The 12,340-nt window shown below is 36.3% G+C and overlaps 1 protein-coding gene across 1 annotated transcript; it reads left to right on the top strand.

Moving 5' to 3' along the window:
• Positions 1 to 2,222: 2,222 nt before the first annotated feature.
• On the top strand, positions 2,223 to 12,089 carry LOC134531395 (mitotic spindle assembly checkpoint protein MAD2A-like). The gene is made up of 4 exons (XM_063367099.1): positions 2,223 to 2,375; positions 4,056 to 4,202; positions 8,032 to 8,250; positions 11,689 to 12,089. The coding sequence occupies exons 1-4, from the start codon at positions 2,315 to 2,317 to the stop codon at positions 11,874 to 11,876; spliced, it is 615 nt and encodes a 204-aa protein (XP_063223169.1). The 5' UTR covers positions 2,223 to 2,314; the 3' UTR covers positions 11,877 to 12,089.
• The last annotated feature ends 251 nt before the right edge of the window (positions 12,090 to 12,340 follow it).

Genomic DNA, 12,340 nt, shown 5'->3' with positions numbered 1-12,340 from the left:
CCCATTCGCCTGGGAGGTGCAGGTTACTCCCTTGCACCATTTCGGCGGGCGTGTGTCCAGTGGCTGCGTTCACACGACGGCGGATGCAGAACAGGGCGTCGGCGAGGTGTTGGTCCCACTTCGAGTGGTCGTCAGTCAGTCGGAGTTGGATCTTCAAGTCCTGGTTCCTGCGCTCAGTGGGGTTGGCTCTGGGATGGTAAGCTGGGGTGGTGTGGTGCTGGATATGCACCTGCGCGCACCAGTCCTGCCATTGCTTGCCGATGAACTGGCTGCCATTATCGGTCAAGGCCGACTGTGGGTAGCCCCACCGAGGCAGGAACTCCTGCGTCATGAGGTGGATGATGGTGGACGCCCTGGCATTGCTGCACGGATATGCCTCTGTCCACCTTGTGAACATATCCATCACGACGAGTATGAACCTCTTCCCTCTGGGCGACCTGGGGTAGGGCCCCATCAGGTCGAGTGCGATGGTCTGGAAGGCGTGGGTCGGTTGTCGTGGGTGCTGTTGCTGTTTCCCGTCGCGTCGGCACGCCTTGCGGACCTGGCAGACCTCGCACTCCAGGACGTACTCCCTCACATCCCGCGCCACGCCGGGCCAATGGTAGTGTTGGGAGACCACGTGTCGTGTCTGGTCCGTATCGGGGTGTCCTGCCAGGTCGTGGTAGAACCTCACGACGGCCTCGCGCGCCTCGGGAGGCACATAGGTCTTCCACGACCCAGCTGCTCCAAGCGCTCGGTGCAACGGGGGGAAGGGGGGTGATTGGGGGCGGCCAATTCCGTAAGCTTAGTTCTTAGCAGCGGCCGGGTCACTTGTGTAAGCCGCGGTCCGTGTTAAATTACTTATGAATGCCCCTGAAATTAGCATCGGCACTTGTGTGCGCGATGTTATTACTTGTAGTAAATGAGGGGCGGTTGTCGGCCCGTACCGTAAATGAACGCGGACGCACACAGGAAGCTGAAAAGGAAGGTTTGGTTAGTGACTATATTTACCAGCGTTACTTGGTGGTTGCAAAGCGATGATGGCTTCCCGTGGCACTAAGGACGTCCGACCCGGTGCACGAGTAGTTCGATACTGGCGTGCTAGCCTTGGCGCGGGGGAGAGGTAGGCTGATCCCGTGCGCCAAAGTTCGCCGTTTACTGTTATATTTATTTAAAGATAACTTAAAGAGATCATAACCACTACAATGTTCACACAATAATTACTAAGGCTTAATTCTAATGGCGGAAGGCCTATAATAATCGTAGTTACATTAATTGTATTTAAATGTACTTAAAAGGAAGGAGAGTCAAGTTGGAGACTGTTTGTTAGTTAACCAACTACTCCAGCAGTTACAGACAAGTTAGAACGGGGGGGGGGGGGGGGAAATGATGAGGGAAGAGTCATTTAATTAGTTTAGGCGGATGGCCGCAAAGGGAGCACTTGCTACGTGTGATTTCAAGTTCCCCACGGAAGTAAGTGGCACACTCCTACGACACACTTTTCTTGTGAAGAGTTTGTAAAAATTAGGGTAATTACTGGACTCCCTTAATTACTCGTCTTTACGCGAGGGGCATTCGAGCCCTCAGTAATTACCGCAATTTACCTTTGTGGTACGGGGTGGCGGGAAGCTCACTTGACTCCGACCAGGTGGCTAGGGGCGCGCTTCGTTAGCGGGACTAAGTACGGGCGGTCGCAAGTCGGGCTTGAAGACGGCCTCCGGCCGGACGACGTCAGTAACTACTAGTTGAGAAAAATACTACTAGGACCAAACATTTATTCTGGGAAAAGGAGGGGGGCGAAATGCTACTCTCGCCCTTCCATGCATAACAGCACGGGGGCGACTCGCCCCTGCTGCCCCCCCCCCCCCCCCTGACCCGATGTCCCTGCTCAGGTGGGCCATGGCTAAGGGTGCCTTCCGTTAGCGAAGCCGAGTACTGGTGGGTGCAGGTCGGGCTTTGGGATGGCCTTCGGCCGTACGATGCAAGAGTGTTAATATAGTAACTCTTAAAAAAAAATTGTGTATTTTTACTCTTTTAATTGTCTATTTGACAATACAAATGTTTACACATAATAAACTTGCATTCTTTCACAAAGAACAACACACATAGCAAATTTGTTAAAATTACTGTGTCATTCTATATTTTGACCCAGGAATTATTTTAGTGTAGCTGGTAATATTAAATAACATTTTACCATGACATTTTGTTAGTATCTCCATGGATATTTCTAGGTCGTTAGTGTTAGGAACACACGTCTCATGTATAATTCTACTGTGACGTGAAGTGTTTTTTTGTTTTGTTTTGTTTTGTTTTCACGCGGGTAAAGGCAATCAATATGAATGATACGAATATTTTAAACATTGAAGGGTCTGTGGATGTATTGATAGAATATCTAAGTAAGGTTCATGAGTTACACGTTCTCTCCGATTGGTGGTGTAGAATATTTGTATAAATATATGAATTTTATATAACCTAATGATTAGTTAAAGGTGACATAAGCCTGCTTGCACAATCGTGACTTGAATCATAGTGAAGTATTTCTCCATTTGATTAACTTGCAAAGTTTTTGCTTACGTACCTGACTGCAAACTGTCAATAGGCACTCGGTTTGCAAAATTTTTGAAAATGAAATAATTTTTGCTTCAATGTTCAGTAGAGCGTTTTAAAATCGTCTCCATTTGATGATGTAGTGGGAGGGCTGTTAAGACATCAGGTTGTGAGATGAAGGGTTCAAAAAATAGTTAATACAGAAAAAAAATTTCTCAAATATGTCTATAGTATATATTTCCTTATAAAAATTTTCAGATTTAATTGAAAAGAAATTTTAAACAACAATGTTTTGGATTTAAATAAGCCCTTGATGCTCTTATTGTTGTGTTACTGTTGGGCTCATGATAGATCGCAAGCAACATTCCCTACTTTCCTCTTATTTCTCTCTTGAGCCTTCCCCCATTGTTAACACATTCCTCATCCAGTGTGTTCCACTGTCAAATCATACTAGCCTTAGTTTCTTATCCCCTCTGATCTTTCACCATACCTAACCACTCATTACTCAATAAATTTTCACTAGAACCTCTGACCACCTTTTGCCATCAACGTCTCATACTCCATGTCCTTCAATATCTCAATAATGGAGTAATGAGATGTTTCATTTTTTTTTAAATTTATTTATTGGATTGTCTCAAAGAGCAATACTCTCGGAACTAAACCAGCCTATGTGGCAAAATTGTAAACACGTTTCTTAAGGTTAAGTCTTGTATGCTATCTTAGATTGTTTCCTTTCTTGTTGTTACTTTAAGTTAAGGGATGTTTTCATAAATTTATTCTTAAGGCTCGCTTGCATTTGTTGGGTCACACTTTTTTTACTCTATACTTAACAAAATGTTATTTTTGAGCTTTAAAAGGTCATGCAAGTGATTAAAATTACTAACAGTTCTTTGACTTTTTATCGCTATTAGATGATATTAGTAAATTTCTGTTGAGAGACTGTATCATGTGTGTGTTGGACTCTTTTTTGGATGGGTAAAATCTTGTGAATTCGCATCACCGACATGCTTTAGTAGCAGTAAGTGAAGTTAATTTGACCACGTGAATACATGACCTAGGTCTGACATCACTGGTAAGTCATAGCTAGGTAATGAATTTTTACGTAATTTTGACATACCACTGACATCTGTTGTGACTAAAAAATGATGTAAGGATAAATGATATCATGCTGACATCGTACTGATATAATACCAGAATCATGTTCTTACGTAGATTTGACGTAAAATGATGTCATATTACACATTTAAAAACAAAGTTTTAAGTTTTCAGTTCTGTTGACAGCCGCCATGACTGGCTATATTTTTTTTTATTCATAATATATTATTTTCTTCATTTGTGTTGCAGATTTGTGCTCTTTTCTTTCCAGAGTGCCAATGGAATGGAGTAATAGAGCACACCCCATTTCATCCTATGTTATAAATAATTTTTTGAACCCAAGTTTTGTATGTATTTGTGGAACTCCACCAGGCAAGATGGGACCTACTGTAATTAGCTAATAATTAACACGTGGTTGGTTGTTTCCTTTGCAGATTATGCAGTCAACACACTGCTGTACCACAGAGAAGTTTATTCTTCTGAGAAGTTTGCTCCTCTAGACAAGTACGGACTGCAGGTCTATATGATCACAGATGAGAAAATTAAATCCTATGTGGATACCTTTCTGCGTGAGATAAAAGGTAGGTTGAAGACAGTATAATCTCAGCTGTTTTGTTGCTATATGTATGCTCAACCCTTGAATTTATAATACCTATGGGTTGAAAAAAAAAATTTAATTTTTGTTTACAATTTAGACCAATTATATTTCCTTCCAGGAGATCAGGGTTTGAAGAAAACTAGATTTTTTTTTGTTTAAACCATTTTTTTATTACACTAGTTATTTTGATTCTAAGCACATTCATTTGAACCAGAAAAGTTATAATATCAAAGAACTGGAGTGCAATCTGCACATCTGACTGGGACTTAACCACATAAAGGGTATTTAGGGAAATATCTTATGTCGTGGCTTTTCCGCAAAATAAAAATAAAAATTACGAAAGTACCATTTTCCGACATTAGAGATGTTCCTGTATTTACCCTGAAAACGTCGTTAATAACTTCCTACTAGATTCTGAGAAATCCCAGTTGTTAGCTCACATTTCAATATCTTTGCATTGTCGCTGCCCGCCATTTATTGTTTACCCGTGTCAGTTTGTGTGTTTCTTTGAAGAACTTATGTCAACAGTACCTTTGACATGACACCGTCTAATAAATTGATGAACGCCGGCTGCACGCACGAAAAAGTGTCCCACTACGGATGTCCCACTACGGATGTGTCCTGTTTGCTCATTGTACGCATGTGTGGCATCTCTCTCCAACTCTATTGGAACAACCATCAATTTGACTTTTCAATCATATTTTCGTCGTTTGAATTATTAATATTATCTAATTTAACAATCGTCCACCGAGTTTCAGCACAATCGGTACGGTTATTTAAAAGTAATGTTGAATATTCAAATACGTTTTGAACCAACAATGGTGTTTTACAGTTACAGATAATAATTCAAATTACACCCGGGATCTTTTGCACTATGTTTTAAAAAAAACTATTGTAACACATTATAAATAAGTTTGGTGTATTTTGGATGCGTATTTGTTATAAAAAAAAGTGTTATAAAAATGAAATATAATATTATTCCCCTACCCTGAAAAAAGTTTATAAATATACACACACACACACAGATATATATATATATATATATATATATATATATATATATATATATATATATATATATATATATATAAAACATTTGAAACTACCAATTTTTCAAGTATGGCTTCGTGGCCATGCGGTCAGCGTCGTAAACTTCCAATCCAAAGGATGTCGGTTGGAATCCGGGCAGGTGCAAATTTTTTTTGGTACTTGTAAAAATAAATACGGCGCACGCAACATTTCAATAGTAAAAAAATATATTTGAATTAATGAATGCAAATAAAAGTAAATTTATTAATTAAATTGTACATTTCATTTCACTCCTTTGTATCCATATAAAATAGTGATAATTCAATAAAAATGATTCAAATTAAAAAAAATTTTCTTCCTCAAAGAATATAATATTTTTAATGCCAAAATGGTTTGGTTGCAAAAACTTATTACGGCTCAGTCTCAGGCAGAATATGATATTTCCTTTTATTCCGGATCAATCATTTCATCAATGTTTTGTTATGACGTCACGTTAAACTATCGTCCGTAAACCGACTTTACATACAACCAATTTTTTTTTATAATTTAAGTATTTAATATTATGGCGTATTGTAGTTGTAAGGAAATATTAATGTTTCTATTTTCTTTTTGTTGGTTGTTTGTCCAAATATCATTGAACTAAGAAATTTATTTTTGTTACATTTTATTTATCATAGCATAAATTTGCGATGTAAAAATTACTGAAAAATATTGTGGACGGTTGGTTGTGTTAGTTTAGCTACATCTTAAATTCGTAATTCCTAAGCAACCATAAGAAATATTTTATAGTATTTTTAATGTAGCTATACTAACTCAACCTACCGTCCACAATGTTTTAAAGTATTTTTAATATGGCTAGCCTTACCTGATTGACCATTCACAATATTTGAGTCAATTAACATATATTGAAATGTGATTTCTCAGAAAACTGGGATATTTTAGAAACTAGTAGGAAAAATCTCTAGTGTTGGAAAATAGTATTTTCATAATTTTATTTTTAATTTCTGGAAAAACTATTAAGATATTTATTGGTATTTCCTCCATAGAATGGGTGTTTCCCACAGAAAGGGGATTTACAGTACAGTCAGATATTTCCCACAAAATAGGATTTTTTTTTTTTAATAATAAATTTATTTATTTTCCCCCCTACACTTGTGACTACAATTTACTAATTAATTTAATTTTAGATGAGTATTTAGCTGGGTAGGCCTATAATTTACAACATATTCAGATAATTTAATTGATAAGATCTTGATTAGTATATAATAAATTGTTCCTGTATCACAAGAAACATAATGAGCAAAATATTGTTATTTTAATGTAATTAGACCTTTCATTAAAATTAATTTAGATATTCTATTTAAAAATACAATTAAAATATATATTTTTTTTAATTTAAAAAAACTTCATTTTAACCATTGTGGTTTAAATCAGCCAACCCTGCAGGAGATACAAACAAAAATGGGCTTTCAAAGTTAAAAAGGTAGTAAGTAACCCACAGTACTAAATGTTTAGTGTTAGTTCAACCTTAAATGGAAATTAAAAAAGAAAGGTGAAATCTCAAAATTTGCAAATATTTATTTACAAGTTTGCAATTAATAGTAGCCTGTAACTTGTTAGTCTTTTTATTACATAAGAAATAAATTTTTTAATGATTATTTATTATACTTAATTTCCTTATATTTGTGCAATTTCTCACGTGTTTGTAGTGCCTATGACATGTCAACATCAACATGTTGGGTGTGTCGGTGGGTTGAAATCATTTTGAACTTTGGTTTGACTTGTTGAGAGTGTCATATTGAAAGTGACATCTCAAGGGCGATACTTTTAGGGGAAAATCTCAGTATCATGTTGACGTCTACATATCGAATTGCAGAGACAAAATGTGTTGAGAATAAAACGTAGAGTCAAAATTTTAATGCATTTGTCATTTATTAATGTTTCAAGAATTTTATGTTTGGAAATACGTACTTCATTTACAGCTTGAAAAAAACAAAATTAATTTGGTTTTAAGAATTTACTGAAGTCTGTTTTTGCATGAAGTGGATTAAATATATTGTAACTTGAACAGTAAAACCTTGAAGTAGAATCTTGCATGGCTGTATTGCGAATGACATACCTATCAATATCAGTATGTCAAGACAGATACGCGGAGACATACCTACGTTGTGATCCACATGTTGAGGGCGTCATCTCCAGGCCGATATGTTGAGACTGACATTTCCAACTTTTATGGATATGTAAAAGATGTTGATGATTGACATTAAATTCTGAATACTGCACAGCCATACTTTTATTGTGATAAGAGTTGATAGTATGCCTTTGCAATTATTTTTTTACATTGAAATTAGAATTTCATGCTATTGCTGTTTACATAGTACATTTTTAATTGTTATTAGTGCTGTTCTGTTTTCTAGGGCGTTGTGTATGCATTGACTAAAGATCATAGGCATTTCATCTTCTCCTCTGATATTTGTAATCCAACCTAAAAGGTTTTTTTTTTTCTCATTTTGCATTCTGACGTCTCACAGTTGTGCACTTTTTTGGCTTGTGTCACACATAAAGTAATTTCATTGTACTTGGTCTCTACCATACATTTGAATATAAATTATTTAGTTATGGAAGTGTGTGTGTGGGGAAAATGTGATGGCTTCTGTCAAGAGGTAAGGCCTTAAAAAAAAGATTGTCTCACTGAAATGTGCACACTTGAGAATGTAAAATTGTTGCTTTAGTAGTATGTATTTTGCTAGATTTTTTTATTTATTTTTTATTTATATTTCTAGAATTTATTGACAAGAAGAAGGTAGAAGTAGTTGATATCAACTTCATCAGTGAAGAAACATTGGAAACTGTAGAGTCTTGGTCTTTGACTATCAAGTACATCAACAGGCCGGATGATGATAAACAGCAGAAGCCTTTATCCAAGATAAGAGCAGAAATCGCGAATGTGTTCCGTCAGATCATTGCAACAGTCAGCTACATACCACATCTTGAGCAGCCAGGTGATTGCACTTTTTTTTTTCACCTACAGTTAGTTTACAGTTAGCATTTAGATAATCACTAGCCTCTTGGCATCAAAGTCCCTGGTTTATTCCCAGGTGAATGGAGAACCCAACAACACTTTTAGATCAGAGATAGTTCATTATAGCATATAAAATTTAGCAAGTTTATATTTATAACAATGAGGAATATTTTTTAAAATGAGCTTTTATTTAATTTTAGAGAGTATTGCTGATTTATTTTTATAACATGGATTATTTAAAATTTCGGTAGTTTTTTTTTAAACTGTATTAATTATCTAATCAATATAAACAATTTTGAATTGTGCTAGTATTTCATTGTATAATTACATAACTACATAGTTTGAAGGATGATTAGTATATTTTGTTCTATCAAGTTGAAGATTTGTTTCTCTCTGGCACATAGCGCAGAAAATAAATTTGTTTATTGCAACCGTGGCACAAGCCAGTAATATGCTTTGATTTTTTTTTTTTCCCCCCCTTGCTTGCTTGCTTTCTTGCCCGGCTATCGTGTTCATGTCGTAAAGTAGTATTATGTTGGTTCCTTTGTGAGGAAGTTGAAATTGATCATTTGTCATTAGTTTTGCGGTGGTGGAATAAGTAGACGAGTCCTCAATGTTAACAAAGCGAGAAAGATTAATAATACAGGACAATTCAGGAGCTTAAATAGCTTCAATCAGGATGTTCGGAAATTGTTGGTGGACATAAGTATGATAGGGTGGTAGGAAATTCTAACACAATCATATTTTTGTTATGAAACAAAAGTTCAGAAATGCAACCCTGCATGCTTCACCATTAAATTTTATTGTTTATTAGTTTTAGTTTATTTATGTTTGCTATTAGGGAAATATATTTAGTATGTTAGCGTTTATGTACAAGTTATAGGTGTCCAGAGAAAAAAGATGTAACATTTGACCCAGATTAGACAATTAACACCTTACCAAATTTATTTTGAAAAATAATAATAATAATAAAAATGTAATGCTTGTGGATACTTAATTTCAGCCAGTTCAGATGTTGATGTAAAATCAGGGTGTCCACATTATGGAAAGCCAGGGAAAAGTCAGGTAAGTTGAAATGGTCAAGGAAAGTCAGGGAATTGACTTAAAACCTGGAAAAGTCATGAAAATTTCTCAGTGAAAGTATTTTGAAAGGTACCTAAATGTAATGCTTCGGTATGCCATCATGCAGACGTTGAACACGTTTTATTTTCCAGACGTTGTTTTAGTGCATAGTCATAAACAATGTAAAATAGTGTACATAAAGTTTTGTTTGAACTAGTGCAGCTATACGGATGGTGGAGGCTGGATTGTCTTTAGTTTTTTTCAGAAAATTGCAAAATAGCTAAATTATTTTTAAATATTTGTCAGGGAAATCAGAAATATTGGTCATGGAAAAGTCAGCAAGATTTTTGTGCGGATGTTTTTGGACATGATGAAACTACTACTTACTAAAAAAAATGTAAAATCATTCTTTTCATCAATATAAATTAACCATGCAAGTTTGAGCTGGCAGCAGAACCATTGGCCTGCAAGATTTTAATCGCCCGCCGTAGCTCAGAGAACTTCGCCTGCCAGACACACACTCCCCCTCCCTTTTATATAAGCTCTATTTAGTTTGGCTGGGTAACCTTTTCCTCTCTGTGCCTGTACACTATGTTAATTGTAAGCGGTTGTTAAAGAGCCTTTTGGAATACCTCGAGCTGGCAAATATTTAAATTTACATTATTTTTGCCGGTTGTAGCACAAGGGCAGCATGTGTAATGCAAGCAGATTATAATTCTATCTGTTATTTTTCTTAATTCTCTTTTGGCCTCACTCTACATGTGAATTTCTGTTATGAGCATGGATTGCCTTTGTAAATGAGTTTTGTAGTCTGGCTCATGCTTATGTCGACTTTACCTGCTCTTAGTTTGCTGATTGCCAATAATCCCGGAAGTAATGTAAGTTTTGTTTTTTGGGATATCCTGGTGGCTGACTGGAACAATTGGGCCTTATGATTCACCTCTGTAAGGCCATTGTCATGTTTGTTCAATTTACATGTGGATTAGCGTGAACCAGTGAGTTTGGAGACATTGTGAATTTATGTCCTTTGCTTTATCTGTTGTGTTAATTTAGGTCATTGCCTAGGTCTTGTACTACGTATGTCTTGGGTCCACAGGGACAAGGTTAAAATAATGACTTAATTTTGTCATCACTTTGCACATTTAATTTGTATGTATATGTACCTTTTCTAGTCATGTTATAGATTTTCACTTCATTGCGTGTAATTTTGTCGCAAGAATTCTTGTTACAAAACTAAAGCTAATGGCAGCTGTAGATTAACTGTTCGATAATCGCTTAACTCGCCAGACACAAGCTTATTGTATGCCATGTCACATGTTTGTTAAAATACTGTTATGTATTGTGTATTGTGCACGCTTCTTTGACATGTGCATTAGATTGCTATTCCAAGTTTTTGTGCATCTGGTTTAAGGAAATATTGTGGCTGCTTCAGTAATTTTTATGTTGAGAATATTTAATATGTATAAGGTACCAGGCACACATTTAACGTGATTGGATGATTTAGGCACCACTGTTTTGGTTGCAAGTTGAGTATTTTATATTGTGCCTTATTTATCGTGATGCATGCTCCATCTATTGGATTGAAATCAAATTAATATCATGGATTGTGAGTTTCAGCTTGTTACTTAAATTCACCCTCTTCACAGACACAAAGCTGAATACAATCTGCAGTCATGTGGGTGACTCCCACCCGTTTCTTTTTTTGTGAGGATGCTTGAACTCTGGGTTCACACCTGCAACGTGTCATGCCTCCTTACCTGGTTTCAAGTTAACTGTTATTCTGTCTTGCGATAGTCGTGTGTGTTAATAATACAGAAAATCTAGTTCTTTGCAATGTTATTCCTTATTCTTGTGCCAATTGACATTAATTGCTGATGTGAAACTCTATACTTAGTGCAATTTTGCAGCAAGCGAGTGGATCTTGGCTTAATGCTAGCACACTTCATTCGTATGTAGGTGTGCCGTAAAAATGTGGCAAATGATATATTTGATCAAAAATCACATGATTTTTTAACTCAGTGTTAAAACTTATAAGCAACTGAGCATATGAATAACAAAAACACATAAATAAACTTTATTAATGCAAAACCTAAATTTGCTGGAGGGGGGGGGGGATGATTTAGATTTTGGGAAGGGCTTTTTACCTTTGGACTCCTCCCTTGTATTTGCCCTTTCTTTGTGGGGTCTAGAGGGATAGTACTGTTGATAAACACTACAGTATTCTACAGTTGACTCATTATTATGTGTTATGTTTGAAAATGATTTTTATTTTCCTGCTTGATTTTGTTTGTTTGTTATGGTGACTTTCTAAAACTATCAGTGGAAGTTAATTTTTTTTTTTTTTTGCCTGTTGCAGTGACTTTTAACATAACAGCAGGCACGCTTCTCACGAAGGTGCCCAGCAAGTGGGAAGAGACTGTGATGCGCAAGTCGGCCAACCTGGAACATTTCCCTCTGCGTGATATCAGTACGAACTACCACGAGGTCAAGATAAGTGTGGCTCACAGTCCCACTGGGGATCAGGAAATGCTGTGTGGTGATTAGTGTTGTGCCATGAAGAAGAAAAAACTGTTGTCTGTCAGTGATGTTTGAAGTTCATAAATGCTTGCTACTTTTTATGTTTTTTTCTATAGAATACAAGAAAGAAGTATTTTATACTGTGTTTTCAGCAGCTGTGGTTAATGAGGTGTTATGCTCATGTAGTTGACTCAACTGTACTTAGTCATAAGAACATAAAGTTATCATAATCCACTATAATATTAGGGTTGCACTATAATATTAGGGTTGTATTTAGTTTCTGGGCATAACCATGACACTGTAATACCTAGATTTGAACCCTAAAAATAATTTTTTTTTTCATATATGATATGATTGGATATTTAAGGACCCTAAGTGAATTGCAACATGTTTGATGTCTTGGTGTTAAGTAAATATATTCCCTGTCAGTTTACCACCAAAAAGAAATCACGTAGTGTCAGACATCTACTTTCAAACTGTTTCACACATAG

Source organism: Bacillus rossius, chromosome 3, assembly GCF_032445375.1.
Source record: "Bacillus rossius redtenbacheri isolate Brsri chromosome 3, Brsri_v3, whole genome shotgun sequence".
Classification (NCBI taxonomy): Eukaryota; Metazoa; Arthropoda; class Insecta; order Phasmatodea; family Bacillidae; genus Bacillus; species Bacillus rossius.
This window is presented reverse-complemented; position numbering and strand designations above follow the sequence as displayed.

Coding starts and splice junctions, on each gene's coding strand:
- LOC134531395 (XM_063367099.1), top strand. CDS start 2,315: ATGAATGATACGAATATTTTAAACATTGAAGGGTCTGTGGATGTATTG. Junction 2,376..4,055: donor TGTATTGATAGAATATCTAA/GTAAGGTTCATG, acceptor TTTCCTTTGCAG/ATTATGCAGTCAACACACTG. Junction 4,203..8,031: donor CTTTCTGCGTGAGATAAAAG/GTAGGTTGAAGA, acceptor TTATATTTCTAG/AATTTATTGACAAGAAGAAG.